The sequence below is a fragment of the Lipomyces tetrasporus genome, assembly GCF_029532465.1.
Source record: "Lipomyces tetrasporus strain NRRL Y-64009 chromosome Unknown POJ06scaffold_3, whole genome shotgun sequence".
In the NCBI taxonomy this organism is placed as follows: Eukaryota; Fungi; Ascomycota; class Lipomycetes; order Lipomycetales; family Lipomycetaceae; genus Lipomyces; species Lipomyces tetrasporus.
In genome coordinates this window covers 1,607,789-1,623,065 of record NW_026611598.1, presented here as the reverse complement: position 1 = coordinate 1,623,065, position 15,277 = coordinate 1,607,789, and the positions used below count along the sequence as shown (strand labels likewise).

At 48.3% G+C, this 15,277-nt stretch overlaps 5 protein-coding genes across 5 annotated transcripts; 1 reads left to right on the top strand and 4 right to left on the bottom strand.

Annotated features, from left to right (window-relative positions):
* Positions 1-282: 282 nt before the first annotated feature.
* POJ06DRAFT_80107 (uncharacterized protein) lies at positions 283-5,544 on the bottom strand. The gene is made up of 6 exons (XM_056191581.1): positions 5,367-5,544; positions 5,160-5,190; positions 2,894-5,094; positions 806-2,813; positions 616-749; positions 283-554 (listed from the first exon to the last, which is right to left on the bottom strand). The coding sequence occupies exons 1-6, from the start codon at positions 5,433-5,435 to the stop codon at positions 396-398; spliced, it is 4,602 nt and encodes a 1,533-aa protein (XP_056045694.1). The 5' UTR covers positions 5,436-5,544; the 3' UTR covers positions 283-395.
* Positions 5,545-6,284: 740 nt separating this feature from the next.
* POJ06DRAFT_249178 (uncharacterized protein) lies at positions 6,285-8,288 on the bottom strand. Its single transcript, XM_056187127.1, has 2 exons — positions 7,494-8,288; positions 6,285-7,439 (listed from the first exon to the last, which is right to left on the bottom strand). The coding sequence occupies exons 1-2, from the start codon at positions 8,192-8,194 to the stop codon at positions 6,464-6,466; spliced, it is 1,677 nt and encodes a 558-aa protein (XP_056045693.1). The 5' UTR covers positions 8,195-8,288; the 3' UTR covers positions 6,285-6,463.
* Positions 8,289-8,412: 124 nt separating this feature from the next.
* Positions 8,413-11,888, bottom strand: POJ06DRAFT_249176 (P-loop containing nucleoside triphosphate hydrolase protein). The gene is made up of 7 exons (XM_056187126.1): positions 11,759-11,888; positions 11,535-11,701; positions 10,740-11,466; positions 10,555-10,679; positions 10,348-10,502; positions 10,099-10,293; positions 8,413-10,048 (listed from the first exon to the last, which is right to left on the bottom strand). Exons 1-7 carry the CDS (start codon positions 11,779-11,781, stop codon positions 8,534-8,536), a joined length of 2,907 nt encoding a protein of 968 aa, XP_056045692.1. The 5' UTR covers positions 11,782-11,888; the 3' UTR covers positions 8,413-8,533.
* Positions 11,889-12,118: 230 nt separating this feature from the next.
* POJ06DRAFT_266851 (uncharacterized protein) lies at positions 12,119-12,460 on the top strand (the record flags this gene model as incomplete). Its single annotated transcript, XM_056189190.1, has 3 exons — positions 12,119-12,160; positions 12,215-12,299; positions 12,357-12,460. The coding sequence occupies 3 exons, from the start codon at positions 12,119-12,121 to the stop codon at positions 12,458-12,460; spliced, it is 231 nt and encodes a 76-aa protein (XP_056045691.1).
* Positions 12,378-15,152, bottom strand: POJ06DRAFT_80058 (TIP-1 family-domain-containing protein). Its single transcript, XM_056191580.1, has 7 exons — positions 14,991-15,152; positions 14,680-14,924; positions 14,435-14,623; positions 14,141-14,384; positions 13,734-14,091; positions 13,278-13,684; positions 12,378-13,227 (listed from the first exon to the last, which is right to left on the bottom strand). The coding sequence occupies exons 1-7, from the start codon at positions 15,102-15,104 to the stop codon at positions 12,838-12,840; spliced, it is 1,947 nt and encodes a 648-aa protein (XP_056045690.1). The 5' UTR covers positions 15,105-15,152; the 3' UTR covers positions 12,378-12,837.
* Between the last annotated feature and the right edge of the window lie 125 nt (positions 15,153-15,277).

Below are 15,277 nucleotides of genomic sequence, written 5' to 3'. Positions count from 1 at the left end.
GCGACGACCGCAACGATACTGGCGAAGAGATGTTTCACAACGCAGATCCAAGCATCGACTGTGATGGAGAACCTGACATCGACGAAGCCGTCGCGGCCGTCGAACGTGAATTCGGCGGCATCAAGCTAGTCCCCGACAAGATCAGATTCGGTCGAAAGAGAGGCATTTAGCACGCGTTACCACAAAACCATGCATTTCTGGCGTTGTTGGCTGTCGTGTATCATAAAATTACCTAATCTAATCTTACATGCATATCATGCCGGTGCGGTCGGTACTAAAAAACATTCAAAATCAAAATATGCGCCCGTCCAAAAATGAGTCTGCTGGTATAACAAAGCATTAAAACGTGCAATCCTGTACTAACCCTAAAACCCACTGCATAACATTATGTCAATCTATACCAAACCAACATCCGTCGCAAAAATCCGATCCGAATTCTCAATCATAAACTGAATCACCTGGCTGCGCTTGTGTGCGTCCACCATTTCCCGCGTGCCAGAGTAATCCCGGGCCAACGTAGGCGCAAACACGACTGCAATGTTAAGCGACGTCATCTACTTAGATGTTAGCCCAATCCGACAATGTGCGGTTGAAAAACCCCGACCGTCAACCTACCAAATTCTTGTCACTGTGAGACACCACCCGAGCAAGATGACGCACAATGCATTCTAGGCAGCTCTGATGCGGGCTAGGCAGCGACTTCAGAACCTGCGCAAGCCTGTATATCCTCGTCTCAACATTATCTTGGTCTGCCAAAACAATCAGTATCACCCACAATGTCTACGCAATCAATCCGTGCACCCACCAGCAACTGCAATAAACGCCGTGTACGCGTCATACGTCACGAGTGGAACGGGCAGATACCGGAGATATTGCTTCAGCGCGCTTGTCACACCACAAATATCCCCCTGCATAAGCTCGTTAAATTCATCCTGCCACTTTATCATCTCCGGCGTCAAAATCACGCCCACGGCTGGACTCGCACTTGCTAGCTTATCCTTCTCATCCAGAGACGCGGACGACAAGGACGCCGTCGACGAAGAAGACGACAATCCTTCGTTCGTGAGAGGAGTTAGCGCCCTTCCCAACGACGCTTCGCACTTTTCAAACATGGCTTGGAGCATATCGCTTTGGCTCTTGACACCAGACTTGCGGTATATGCCCTCGAAATCCATCCCCCGGCTTTCAACTTCCTGGATACACCTCGTCACGATAAACGGCACCCGCCGCCCTTCCATCTCCGCTCGTTTCACGATATCAACGCCGAATAAACTAGCTGTCGGTTCATCCGAGACCTTTTCGTTACTGCTGCCTGACACCTTGAACTTCATACTCCGCATTATGCTGACGGACTTGGCAGGATTGTGGCTAATAGTGCTCAACCCGCTACTGGCGCTGCCGCTTGCCGGTATCATAATGTTCAAACCGCCTGTCGTCACGGAATCGGGATCGACACCGTTGGCAGAGCTAGATGACTGGCTGCTCGAGTTCGCTCCATCACCCGCAAACATCTTATTAAATCCCTTCACTGCCCCTTTCGCAACGGCGGCGCCCCCTCGGTGCCAGAACTTCTTCTTGCCGCCACCGTTCGGGATGGAATTATCCGGGTTCACCAAAGACGGCTGAAGCGAGTACACAGGTTGCGCGACCTCCTCCGTCGAGCCATTTGCCAACGCATCTTCAAGTACGGTTGAGATACTTCCAGTAGCACTCAGATCTCGCGGCATATTCTGTGATGCAATCGCAGGCGAAGCAGACGCCGACGACTCCGGCAAAAGAGTGGTCCCAGGCGACGCATTTCCCACAGCCTTTGATCGTCCAAAGTACGTCGGTTTCGAGAGGCCGTCCCTGTCAACCCAAAACTGCTCGCGCGACGGATGCGAGCGCAAGCTGCCAAACAGCCCGCCTCCAGCGCTTGACGACGCAATACTCGGCGATTCTTTGTGTGTCTTGAACCGCTCTTGAATCTGTCGCGTGAGCTCGTTGTTCAAGTCTGCGAGCTGCTGATTCTTGACGTTCAAGTGTTCTGCTTGTTGCACTGCGTCCTCTCGCAACTTTGTCAATCGCAAGTTCTCGTCCAATAACTCGTTCCGCTGAGAAATAAGTTCCTGAATTTCGGCCTGAAGACCATCCTTTGTAGCTTCCATCTCGTCTCGGAACCTCCGAAGCACTTCGTTCGGCATCTCGTCGTGTTCCTCCACCGTGGTGCGACCGCGCATCACCTCGAACTCCTTCCTTACAACAGTCGTCTGCGCTTCCAAATCCGCAATGGTCCGTCTTCGCTCCTCTATCGTTTTCTCCAGTGCGCTAGTATCAGGCTCGCCGATTTTTAACAGCGCCTCAAGCTCCACAATCCGCTGGGACGCACGCGCAAGCTCGTACTTCAACTTGGTAGTCTCGTCATTAACAGACAGCGTCGTCTTCCGCGGCGGAGATAACTCCAATTCGTCGCTGTCGCGAGCACCAAGCACGCTACTTCCCTCGTTCGCAACTATCATGAACGTCGGCACATCTTCCGGCGAGATATACGGCGACGATCGCGTCCATTTATGCGTCGAGTCCGGCGATCCGGGAGTCTGATATGTTGTCGCAGGCGAGGACCCGCCGCCAGTCACGAAACTGCGTAGCGTCGATCTGCTTGGCCTGCGGAGCAGATTCTGAAAGTGCTGCGCCCTAACGCCGATGCCACGACCGGGCGACCGGGGCGACCGTGGCGACGACTGCGCGAGCTGATCTTGGCTGTTGAGAATGTGTTTGAAGTCTTCTTCTAGACTGAAATCCGTGTTGCCTTGAAACGCGGGGAGTGGAATATACTATGCACAGTTAGCACCTATGTAAGCGAAACCACCACCACCACAACAGCAACAACAACAACAAGAAGTGGAGTACACACGTTTGAATCGTCCTCGTCCCTCGGTCGGAACTTGGATCCGGTGTGTGCCGCGCTCCCAACCACAAGCCCCGATGATATTTCCACTGCAGGAGCAAGGCTCTTCGGTGTCTCAGACGACGAGCTATTCGGCGTCTTCTCTGGTGTTCGCGGCGGAGATTTTGTTGATCCCGACTTCGGAGACTTTGCAATGACCCCAAACTTCTTGAATGTAGAGCTTCCGATCAAAGGCTTATCCTTCGCCGCAGAGTCCTTCAGCTTACTACTAAATTGTCCCGAGACGAAGAAGGGGGACCGCTTTTGTTGAGTGCTGGCCTCCGAACCGTTGATCGCCGCAGAATTTTCAGTGCTGCTCTGGCTCAAAGACACGCTATGCGACCGACCAAAGGCCTTTTTGGAATTCGAGAAAAGAGCACTTGCAGCTGTCGAGGCAGATGATATCGATCTCTTCGGTTCGTGCCCTTGGCGCTGTTTGACATTAAGTGATGGAGACGGATCCGTGCTCTCCTCTATAAGCATCGATGAATAGGAGAAATTGCCCTTATATATCGCAGTCTGATTGATTGATTCCATAGGTGGTGCGTTGCCACCATTCGTGCTACTCCGCGACGCAGGCGGGTCGGATGTGGCTGATGTGGCCCCATTAGCGGGTATTTTCAACGACAGAGACGTAGGCGTCGGAACAAGTGACAAGGCATCATTATCGTCACGTTGCTCCTGCTGTCCCAGCCGTGGCTTAGATGATAGTGGCTGCTGGGGAATTGCGGGTGACTGAGACTCTCGACGGGGCGGGAACGAGAAATCTGAAGGAGCACTGGCAACCGATAACGGCGTTGTGCCTGTAGTGAGCGATGCGTCGGTCACTGCGGTCATGCCGCTATGACCGACACTCGCATATGACGTGTCAATGGTGATCGAGCGCGAGATCCGTCTAACTTTAGATGTCAAAAAATTTGCCTTCGACCGTCGGCTACTGAGATCAGACAAGAACCCCTTGGACGAGCGCGTGAAACTCGCCAGTGTTGATGTGGACGCAATTGACGATACCGATGCGCGACGATTTCCATCTTTTGTTGATCCCGCTGAGGAGGAAGATGTGGTCGACGCTGTAAATCCAGCCTGACCCCCATCCTCACTATCCGCAGATATCTTCTCCACATTTGTCTTTGAAGCAGAAGCTACGGAGTCTCGCCGCGTTACGTCAACTGCAGATTCTGTAATTTCCAGAGCGTGATTGTTATCCATTTCATCAATGTCCGTAGGTACATCATCATCATCGGCCGGAACGGCCCGGATCGTCCTCTCTGAATGCAAGTCTGTAGTGCTCGAGGCAGAGGTGACGAAGGAGTCCCGATACGTTTCCAAAATTGCAGACGTCGTAATACTACGTCGTGTGCTGCCCTTTGTACTATCGGTCGATGAGCCACCTGCCGTGAACCTGGGAATTATCTCCGATGGCAATGACGAAGTGACAGCAGCCGCGGCAGATGAAGTTTCTTCGTCCTTAACTTCGGTTGCGATCAACGATTGAGAGTGCGTGCCAGCTGATTGAGTAACAGGTTGATCTGGATCCTTATCAATTGACGCTGCGACGTGAGTAGACGAGGCACCAGTATTTTTCGTACCCTCGGCAGCAACTGCTTCTGCCGTGCTCTGCCGCGGCTCGTCCTTCGGCACTGGGGGGAGCAACTTGTCAAGCACAGGTGGAGAAATTGACCTCCGACCATGGCTAGAGTCCTTTGAAGGTGTGATAGCCATCTTTGCACTTTTCGGCTCCATCTCGGTAGTAGGTATGCTTATTGAGTAGTCGTTGGCCGTATCAGTCGTAACAGTAGATATCGACGGCGTCTTGCTTCTGTTCCGCCTCGATGCGCTCTGCTGCTCCTTCATCTTATTTCTTCTCCGTCTCTCAATCAATTTCTCGTTGCAGCTCATACAGAATATCCCCTGGCTTGTGCGGGCGTACCGTAGATTCTCAATCGGGCGCTTGCAATTCCGGCACTTGAAACACTTCGCACAGAAGGCTGTGTCTTTTCCAGTCAAAATGGCAAGGTCGTCGATCTTCTTGCCGCAAACGCAACATGAATAGCAGCAGTTCCCGCAGATAAGGTCTCCGTTCCCAAGGACGAGTAGATTAGTGTCGCAATCTAACTGCGCGTCGCAGCTGGAGCAACGGAAGCATTCGACGTGCCAGCGGTTGCCGCCTACAGAAATTGCACAAGTTAGCCCATTACACGAAACAGAAGACTATTAGAGAAGCAGAATTTACCAAGCTCAAATGCTCGACCTTCTTCCAGAACCTAGAGCAGGGTCAGTATCCTATAACACTCCAATGCAAACAACTTCTTGTCGTTCCGAGCTGCCAGCCATAAGTCCAATTCACTGCCGCAAATATATCTCGCGCAAATAGTGCGTCATGTGAATATGTGACAGAGGGAGTGTGCCCGGATCAACGACGCACACGAACACCGCTTACCTTGTCGCACCTCTTGCACAGATAGACCTCATCGTCGGCCTCCAGGTACGAATCAGAAGACGAGTCCATGGCTATAGCACGCTGGTCTATGGAAGGCACGAAGACGCGTGGTGAGAATCTCCGGCTGGCGGCGTCTGGCGGCGTATGGCGGAGTCGGTGCTCTTCCTGAATGTAGCTGTGAAGTCCATGAGCTCCAGGAGCGGCATGCGAAGGGCTGTAGCCAATTTAGTTTCGAACCGGTACCTCTTTTGTGCGCAGGGGTAGTTCGGTAAATTGCATCTGCGTTAAGGTTTGAATATGTATAGGATAATCGGCAAAACTGCGGTATGTTTCATTAAAGTGAGAACTTTATCTGTTCAACGATTTTCCGGATGTCCGTGCGCCTGAATAATTGCAACCGTTGAACCGGACAAAATTAGAAACTGCCCAAACAATGCTTGAACCGATGGGCGCTAGAGTTCGCTGCAGCAAACTACTGGTGGACGCGGGGGATGCCGCGCAGTATTAAGCTCAGTACAGTACTAGGCAGGCTAGAGCACATGTATAGCGAGTTTGATATTTACGGAGCTACGAGTATACACATTGTTTACACAGAAAGAGCCCATGTAGTTAGTAGTTTATGTCAAGGGGTTACATTTACTCGGCGGAGGTTCCATTGTGATAAAGTTCGCAACAAGTGTCTCAGAAAAAGAGCATCTCGACTGGATTCGCCGACTTTTACGCGATAATCAAGTCTTGACCCTAGACTTCAACTGCGCCTGACAGATATTGTTTCTCCTCCTGCTGTGACTCGCACTTAGCCACATTCCAGCAGTTCTATTTCCGATCGTTGCAATTGTGGGCGCCGCTGCTACAATGAACTACTAACTTTGTCCAGCGAACAACCAAACAAGCATACCGCTGACCCCGCTTTGCGAACGGCATACTGGTCCAAGCGGCTACAATCCACGTCAGGACAATAGATACAAAAATCGGTCACTGTCTGTCAATAATCGCCATTCTGTCGTTAAACGCCCGATCTATAATCATCTATATACAAAATTATCTAGCCAAATGCACGCCACCACATAATTCATACACGCATACAGTTTAGTACTTTACAACATGCCTCCTAGCACGGCCAATGCAGCCTTAACGCCCCATCCAACCCGTCTATCGTTCGACTTAAAATTTTCCTCGTTCATTTCCCGCGTAAATTGTTTTAAGTGCTGTATCTCATTGTACATCTTCGACCGTAACTCCTCGTCGCGTGTAATAATGATAACATTAGACTCCAGATCTAATGCATGTGACCTACGCGTAAAATTTGACGATCCTATAACAGTGATGCAAGGCCTCTCCTGACTGGGGTCAGCCTCAGGCGGAGAAATCCAAATTCCCTTCGCGTGGTATGTCCACCCGCCTGGCTGATTTAGCACTCCATTTTGCCACTCAAGCAGGTGTATTTTATCGGATTTATGTCTCCTCGCCACCTCCTTCACGAAGTCCTTGGCAAGTACAGTATATGCTGGTGGAAGATATCCCGAAATTCCTGCAGATTTGTAAAAGCCATTCGCTTCTGGTGCGGCCGTAATGATCGTGCCTTCCCTTGGCATGGAGCTGAGAAGCTTGTCACGGTAGTCTGGATGGATATTGAAATACCCCGCCGTAAAGGTCCATGAAAAATGATCTGTTTTAACAACATCTAGCAAATGCTGGATCGCAGGCGATTCTGTAGAAGTATTCGGTGACAATAAAGGGGTAAACTGAGAAACGGGGTACAGAACTGTCACAGTCGATGCATCTTCTAGCCCTAGCTCTCCAGAAGTATCTGTACGTGAGGACCGGATCAGCGGTGTGAGGATCCTCGTAGCGACTTTGACAAACTTGAGAGCACGCTTCGTGGGCTCTGGAGCTGGATTTGTCGATGGCCAGCTCAATCGGAATCCACTTTGCGAATCATCCGCGGAGAGTGCATAACTCAAGGAGCCGACGGCGTCGTATATTCTTTTGTAGTAATTGGTGATATCCGCAGATCTGAAGAGAAAATATCGATCTTGCCGATTAGTGAAGTAGTCATGCGACAAATTCGCCCTAGCACCAGATCAACTCGCTATCACCATTACGTCGAGCCAATAGTATGCCTACCCGGACAGAATAATCTCATCATCAAATCCATAAAGCTTCATATGCTGTAATCCCCAGCCCTCATTGATCCGCTGTGGAATCATTGCCTTCTTCATCCCTCTCAGATTAGGCGTATGAAATAGCCTGACCTCGACACGGTCGCCAAACTCTGCCACTAGGTTGGCCATAAGTGACGCACTTGAGGCATTCGGCGCTTCTCTTGTCCCTCGCAGCGCGTCCATGAGTAGAAACACCTGCAAGTCTGGATTGTTCAACAAAGCCGTGCGCAAAACATCAATTAGCTCATGCTCAGTAGTACCAATATAAAGCGTCGCAAGAAACACCCTTTTCTTCGCCGACGCGATTTTCTGTTTTAGCACCGTGTAAAATTCATCGGGAGTTTTTAATATATCGATTTGCCCACGTTTCAAAAAGAATCGCGGTGCCAGGTCATCCAAGTTCTTCATCAACTTCCGAATGCCGGGATGGAGCGTCGCAACAGCCATCCCCGCAGTCGACAGCGCCAGCGAGGCCGCTGCTCCCGACGTCGCACTTGCTGATGAACTAAATAGGGACATTCCTCGCGCGCGGACTGCAGTTAATGCCGGGGTCACGAATCGCGACGACCGCGGTATTGCCGAAGATGGATGATAGCGATAAATTCGTGAGGCAAGTCCAGACGTCGATCTCGTAAATGGCAGAGGAGCCGGACGAGCAAACATTACCAATTACCGTACAGCGCTCCAGGGTTGACATCTAATTGAGCCTACCAGTTCATCCCGTTCAATTGCGGTCAAGAATCAAATTGTCTGCGAGTGTTGGCCACAAATACTGAATCACAGAATTCACAACTCACAACTCGCTTAAGAGAGTTTACTTCACGATTTGACAATCCTGGTGTCACGTGCAGTGAACTCTGCCACGTTTGTTAACGCAGAATGTCGTTCATCGCTAAATATACTCAGCTTTTCCATAGCTCTTTTATATTACACCCTGATATCATACAAACGTAATAAACGTGCAATTCTACAACCCGTTACTTTTAAACTGTTATACAGGACCTACATCGTGTAAAACGTGGGCTCGTCGCTCAACCCCTTCCTTCTCCGCGTCTTCAAAACAAAGTCTCTGGCAAGCGCTTGTCCACTTGCTGACTGAAGTGGTGGCACAGTCATGTCCTTATCTAGCGGATCGCCAGGAACGGCTTGCCACTTTTCGAACACCAACGAGCAAATCGCCTGACCCTGAGTGGCCACTCGGAGATCAGTCTCAAATCCAAACGAATCGATCACAGGGATGCGACCTTCAATATGCAATAAAGGTGTGCCTGCAATCTGGTCCTCCTTAAGCACATATCCTCGTCTCCGCTGAAGAACAGTGTACAGAGCCGCAGAGCATTCTGCTGGTCCGGTCACAAAGACAGAATACAATGGCTCCATCAACCTTGGGGATGCAGTCATAAAAGAGGAGTAGCACACTCGACGTGCGGTTGGAATAATTTGGCCACCACCACGATAAATGGGTTCGCTAGCAAGTTGCACGTCCATGATACGAAATTTCGTATTGCGGATAGGCTCTTCGCACAAGGGGCCCTCACGAACTGCCCATTGGAAGCCCTGCTTGATCGAATCGCGAACTGAGTTGAGTAATTTCTTATCGACTTCATTTGGCAATGTGTCGTCTAACAAAATATTCGGGCCAGTATCTTCAGGTCCAAAGGCCCAAATGGATCGAGATGCAAGTACGTCCCAATCATATTTCTCTTGAAAGAACTTGCCAATCTTCCGAACAGGCCACTCGATACTGACTGTCCCATTCTCAATATCGTCACCAATATCAGGATCAAGCGGTTCTGCAATGATCGAAATTCTGTTTTTCTTATTTGGTGTTTCGCCGTATGGCTTGATCGACGACTGATCCACAACGGTTTCACAAAATCGCGTCACAGGATCTGAAACCTTGATCTCAATCTCCGAATATAACCGACGAAGATCGTGCAGAACACAGTCCATATATAACTCTCCCGTGCCCAGAATTATATGTTCTCCAGACTCTTCAACCTTGGTTTGCAACAGCGGATAACTCTTGTTCACTTTTCGCAGGCCGTCAAGCATCTTTGGGAGCTCTGAAGGATTAACGGGCTCGACCGCAACTTTAAACACCGATTGTGTAAAATGCTTGATTGGCTTAAAAATGTACGTGTCGTCCGCTAGGTTCCGTGGTACAACTGTGGCAGTCTTCACTATAGACATGTCGATTCCGGCGATCAGGACCCAATTTCCAGCCGGCACGCCAGAAACTGGAATCTTGTACCTGGCTTCGGGTATCCACATCTCAGTGACCGTAGCATGCACCATGTCTTCCTCATCGTCCAGAGAGTAACCTTCACCGAGAACGCGGATCTGTTGTCCACTTCGCAGAGTGCCGCTGAATATGCGGCCAAAACTGTAAAATCCCGTGGCGTCAGTCGTGTTGAACAGCTTGGTGATATGTACAACTACGGGCCCATCCTGGTCACAATTCAGTAGCGACTTTCCGAGTTCTGAGTCCAGTGGCCCGGTATATGTAGTCTCGATCTATCATGGTTTAGTGCCATAAATCCAGGACTTAATGAAGTTGCACAAACCTTTGTCGCCGCATTATCTACCGGTGATGGGACATTGTCCAATATCATGTCCACCAGGCCAGTCGATGAACCAAAAAATTCCTGGCAGACTATCTTCAAAAGAGATTTCGGGTCCAGTTTGTATTGTGAGGGCGTCAGGTATATGCCAAGTCCACCGAGAGTCTTCTTTAGGCTGTCACCGCTCTCACTGAGCGTCTACCGTGAGTGTCAGAAGAATACTCACCAACAAAGCACACCATGTTAACATACGTGTCCGATTAGCTTGTAGAGGGGTTCTAGAATGAAATAAATGAATGTCCGCTTAGTATGAGCTTCCAGACCACGTCGAGTGAACTTTCTGGTGGAAGCATTGAAGTAAATATCTCCCCATAATCGCAATGCAAAATCATCTACACTGACACCACCTGATAATTGTCAGATAATTTGACCGCCTTATTTATAATTTGGCGCACCTACCGTAGACGGCACTATACATCTGGGCAAACGACTTGAGGCTGAAGCACCATCCAAGGCTGGTCGAGGCAAAGCAAACATTGCCTTTCTCTGGCGACAGCCGAACATCTGACCCAGGGGCATATTTTCTCAAGCCTTAGTCAGTATGCAAGGACGAACATATTCTAAGGAAGCCATAGCGCGCATACCTGATGCTCTTATTTACTTGTTCAATGCAGTATCGTAGCTTATAAAATGCGTCCGCCGGAGGTAACTTGAGCTCCAAAATCAGCCGATCTACCTTGTTCACTACCAAAACTAAAGGCAACCGTTCTGACATGGCATGCTGAATTATTTGTTCGGTGTTAACCATAACTCCTTCCACTGCATCCACCACCAACACAACGCCGTCAACAAGCCTCATAGAGGATGCGACCTCATCGACAAAGTTAACATGTCCTGGGGTATCAACAATATTAAACAAATGTGACTTTCCCTTTCCATTTGGCAGAAGTAGCGTCGTCGGTGAACTCTTGATACTGATACCCCGGTCCCGTTCTAGCATATGTGTATCTGTATATCGGATCTGTTCACCGAGACGCTTCCCACCAAGATCTTTGACGTCATGAGTCTCCTGGACCAGCATATCCATTAATGCCGTTTTTCCGTGATGCAAGTGTCCTACTATTGCCACGTTTCTTATCTGTTCGGGAAAGTTCATGAGGTCCATCATATACTCTCTAGAAAAGGTCACCTCGGGTAGATCGGTTTGTTCGACTGCAAACTTCTTCACTTTAATTGGCGCAATTATAGGCTCCGATAGAGGTTGTGTATCTTCTTCCTGGACCATGGCTTCAACATCTGGACCATAAACTTCTTCGGCTGTAGGATAGTACTGTTTATCTTCATGCAGCACAACCGCCGTTGTAGGCTCGTCTAAATTCATTAGACATGTTTCAACAATACGTTACAATCCCTACTAGATTGTGTCCATCAAAACATACTGTCAAGTTCCATTAACTGATTGTCTCCGCCATACTCGTCCGGCTCCGAATATCCATCGTCCTGGTTGAGGTACGCTTGCTCATTGTACTGGTCCTCTTCTTGTTCTTGTCCTTGTCCTTGCGACTCAGCGTCAGAATCACCTGCGTCACCAATAAAATTTCCGAATCTTGTAGAAGGATTAATATAAGCCCTGATTTTATAACCTACACCACAAAGAACATACTCGTCGTATAAATTGTCATCCATCTTGTACTATTTCCCAGTTCCGAAAGTATGCAAGGAGTCTTACAGCTAATCGAATATGTGAAGGCGACTGCCAATAAATGCCTGTATTTGGGATCAAAATACGGCTATTGTTATGCAAGTGAAGTAGTAGGTTTCTTCAAAGACGAGAGCGTGAGGCTGGGAATTGATGTGGCGCGGATTGAAGTTGTGGCTTAGCAGAAGGGTTTGTCAAGGTTGGGTGTGCGCCGCCAGTCATATGGTCGTCAGCAACTTCTAATTACTTTCGACATTCGCGAATTGTCCCCAGCTCCCAATCTGTCTGTAACGTCTGTATTCTTAGTCGAACTGACGATTGACAATGCCATGGAGGGTTATGCTGCAAAGGTATTTAACGCAGAAGGTGAGAATCGGATGTATTTACGGGACCGAGATTCTTGTACTGAACTTCCTTCAGTTACTTGAGAGCGAGGCTTTTCATCAAGCTGTGCGCACTATTCATCGGAGTATAAATGGCGGTCCAGGATTTAGTCAGAATTTAAGTATGTGTCATCTGTCTAATACTTGACCCTCTATGACAAAAATTTAACAGCTTACAGAGACTAGCGCTGCCGAGAATGAAAAGGTCAGCAAGGCCCTAAAATTCGTCCAGATAGTACTTGATGAAATCAAGCAGGCTGCGCGAGGCAAATTGCCCAAATGAGCGTTGCGGTGAATTTTGCTTATTTTAGCGGTTCTTTAGGGAGAACTACAGGCATCGGAGTATACTTCATCAACTGGCGTTCAATGGATCTTGGCAGTAAATATTGTACATAGGTAATATAACAATCTTTGCGATTGACGGAACGCAGCTATTAGTATTGGTGTCACCCATTCAAATTGGGTTGAGAGGAACATATGCCATTTCTCTTAGCTCTCATTAGGTGGGAAGATAGAGACTTCGTAAGCGCGTGCGAAGCAGTAATCTGTCAGTTGGTCATAGATTTAAGTTGTGAGTGATATCGCGGTTTTCATACATGCAAACATTACATGTATCTGTTATTCAGCTTTGGTACATTACTCCACTGTACATAACTCGGTTTAGAGGTTAAAAGAGCGATACAAGGCTCTGGAAACTCTCGTAAAAGATGGCTGTGATAGGGCCCTGGAAAGGTACGCAATCATTTCTGCAATAGTTGCCGATGAATTGAATAAGTCCGCTGCCAAGCCATCTTTGGACTTGACCGACTGTCGGAAGGCGCTGTCGTTTTTATAAGCCTTCTGTACTTCGCGCGACAGATGCTTAGTAATCAAATTTTCAGCTCTAGTCCGCAATGCATCATATGCCTTGATAATTTCGTCGAAAATCGTTCCGTCCTCTTCAAGCCCATCAGGGAGCCTAGATGAGATACCTTCGAGTTCCATGGGAATCTTTTTCTTCTTGCCTTGTGATGCTCTCAGGTTTAACTCATGGTAGAGCTCAAGGAAAAACTAATATCCATCAGCATAATACTCGCATCTGGAATACAAGCAATACGTACAATGTCGTCACCCCAATCATTCAGAGCGTCTCGAATCGTATACGCACTTCCGTACGCACGACATAATCGCTCTATCCCAGCCAGGCCATCTACCATCTTCTTTCGTTCCTCTTCATGGACACCTGACACTGCTCGGACGATCGACGACGTCAAGGACTCGAACGCATCCAATGAAGAAGATATTCTATTGTGGTAGCTGTCGAGAATCGCTATCTGAATATCCATTAAAAATCGAATACGGTGAACAAACGACTTCAGCGGTCTATAGCGTTCACTGATTGTTTCCAGTAGATCACGTAATCGTAACGCTGACTTCGTAGGTTTGGATTCGCTCTCGCCGACCGAGTCGAAGTCGATAACCCAAGCGTCTGGGGTCGTGATGATTTCCTGATACCTAGCCAGAGCAACTAATTGAGGTCAACAAGCAAAAACCTTACAAATCCAAAGCAGACCTACATTCTTTCTCAACTGATAGCCAGCCCTCAAACCATTCGGGCTTCGACATTATATCGCCATAGATGCCATGCCACTCGTCGTGACCGTAAGGAGCAAAAAGATATGTGTCGCGAAGGTGATCGTCAAATTTCATTGTTTCTAGCATTAAATGACTAAACAGCTGAGGTTCATGCATGACCGCTGGAATGAGCGTCTTGAGTTTCCGTCGAACCGACGGCAAATATGCGTATATGAGTTCATGAAGAGCTTCCCGATTTGATAAGTAAAATGATTGTTCCAGGATCCCCTGAACAATCGTTTCCATAAACTGCTCGTGATCTTCGACGGTGGATGTGAAGTGTGAGAAAAACCACTCCGGCTAAATAGGTAATAAGTCACCGTCAAACGTCATCCCAGGGAATACATACTCGGTCGACTTTATTCGTTTCTCGATTTCCCTCAAAATGATATCGGAATCGCAAATCCAGAGGTTCTGTCATAATTTCGAGTGCAATAATTACATCGGGTGGGTCGTTATCACCTACTTTCCCTGAGGCACTGGAAAATTGAAACTGCAGTAGTTTATTGAAAGCTCTGATAAACTCCTCAAAGTCAGCTTCCAGTGACACACGTCTTGGCCAGCCAATTCCGTCGAGTGAGCCACGGAATTCACTAGTGAATTAGTCGGACTATACAGTGACGAAGCTGAATACAGAACTTACGTAGCAAGTTGTTCTCGCAACTCCAACCAAAGAAAATCCTTTGACTGGCACAAGAAGTCGACAAGATGAACAGCCGAGTCCTCTGCTTCGCGATTTTTCTCATATACATCATCCACGAGTTTCACCAGCTCGTTGTACGTCTGGAGCGCTAACTCGGGATCATCCAGGATTGTCGCTTTTGCTGACTCGCTATATAGCTCAAATAAATATACTACACGCCAAATTGGCCTGCTCCGGGTGCTCACCTTATTCTCTGGACTTCACCGAGGACTACAAAATAATCCCTAGCCAGTTCAAATTTCTCCAATTTTGTAACCAAGCCTTGTAGATCATCCATAAACTTCGGTCGCGACCGATAGCTCGCATTGAGCAGCCTATCCTTTAATTTTCCATGACTTGCTCTGAATTCGGTCACTTGGTTGAGTATTGCGTCGGAAGACCTGAACAACGCATCGTGCTCAGCTGCAATCTTTGCCTGAATATCTTGGATCTAATTATGGATTAGCTTTATGAAGACCTTTCTATTTCCAGAAATAGATAGTTGTCGAGAACATGCCTGAGTATTCAGGATGGCCTGCTGGTCCTCTAGACTGGACACAAGGTTATCGAGATCTCCCAAGGCATCAACACTGGGAAGCTTTTCATTGATATATTCTGTTACTGTCCCCATGCTTGTGCGTAATCTTTCAGTCCGTTGTCATTATGGCACATCGTCAGCATAGAACGTTTTGAATAATGACCGCGAGACACGCACTACTTGGAACCAGACCGCCAAACCTTAATTGGACCCCTGATTTCAATCTGATGATTCGGTTGAGCACTCTGGCGTGATTAATCATGCAT

What these genes read in the sequence shown, in the direction of transcription:
- POJ06DRAFT_249176 (XM_056187126.1), bottom strand. Translation starts at nt 11,781, where the DNA reads ATGGATGACAATTTATACGACGA. An exon ending in GATGTATAGTGCCGTCTACG is followed by an intron (nt 10,503 to 10,554) that starts GTAGGTGCGCCA and finishes GACAATTATCAG; the next exon opens with GTGGTGTCAGTGTAGATGAT. An exon ending in TCTACAAGCTAATCGGACAC is followed by an intron (nt 10,294 to 10,347) that starts GTATGTTAACAT and finishes CACTCACGGTAG; the next exon opens with ACGCTCAGTGAGAGCGGTGA.
- POJ06DRAFT_80058 (XM_056191580.1), bottom strand. Translation starts at nt 15,104, where the DNA reads ATGGGGACAGTAACAGAATATATCAATGAAAAGCTTCCCAGTGTTGAT. An exon ending in GGTGAAGTCCAGAGAATAAG is followed by an intron (nt 14,624 to 14,679) that starts GTGAGCACCCGG and finishes TGAGCTATATAG; the next exon opens with CGAGTCAGCAAAAGCGACAA. An exon ending in GCTATCAGTTGAGAAAGAAT is followed by an intron (nt 13,685 to 13,733) that starts GTAGGTCTGCTT and finishes GACCTCAATTAG; the next exon opens with TTGCTCTGGCTAGGTATCAG.
- POJ06DRAFT_80107 (XM_056191581.1), bottom strand. Translation starts at nt 5,435, where the DNA reads ATGGACTCGTCTTCTGATTCGTACCTGGAGGCCGACGATGAGGTCTAT. An exon ending in GGGACGAGGACGATTCAAAC is followed by an intron (nt 2,814 to 2,893) that starts GTGTGTACTCCA and finishes AACTGTGCATAG; the next exon opens with TATATTCCACTCCCCGCGTT. An exon ending in GGCGTTTATTGCAGTTGCTG is followed by an intron (nt 750 to 805) that starts GTGGGTGCACGG and finishes TTGTTTTGGCAG; the next exon opens with ACCAAGATAATGTTGAGACG.
- POJ06DRAFT_249178 (XM_056187127.1), bottom strand. Translation starts at nt 8,194, where the DNA reads ATGTTTGCTCGTCCGGCTCCTCTGCCATTTACGAGATCGACGTCTGGA. An exon ending in GATGAGATTATTCTGTCCGG is followed by an intron (nt 7,440 to 7,493) that starts GTAGGCATACTA and finishes ATCTGGTGCTAG; the next exon opens with GGCGAATTTGTCGCATGACT.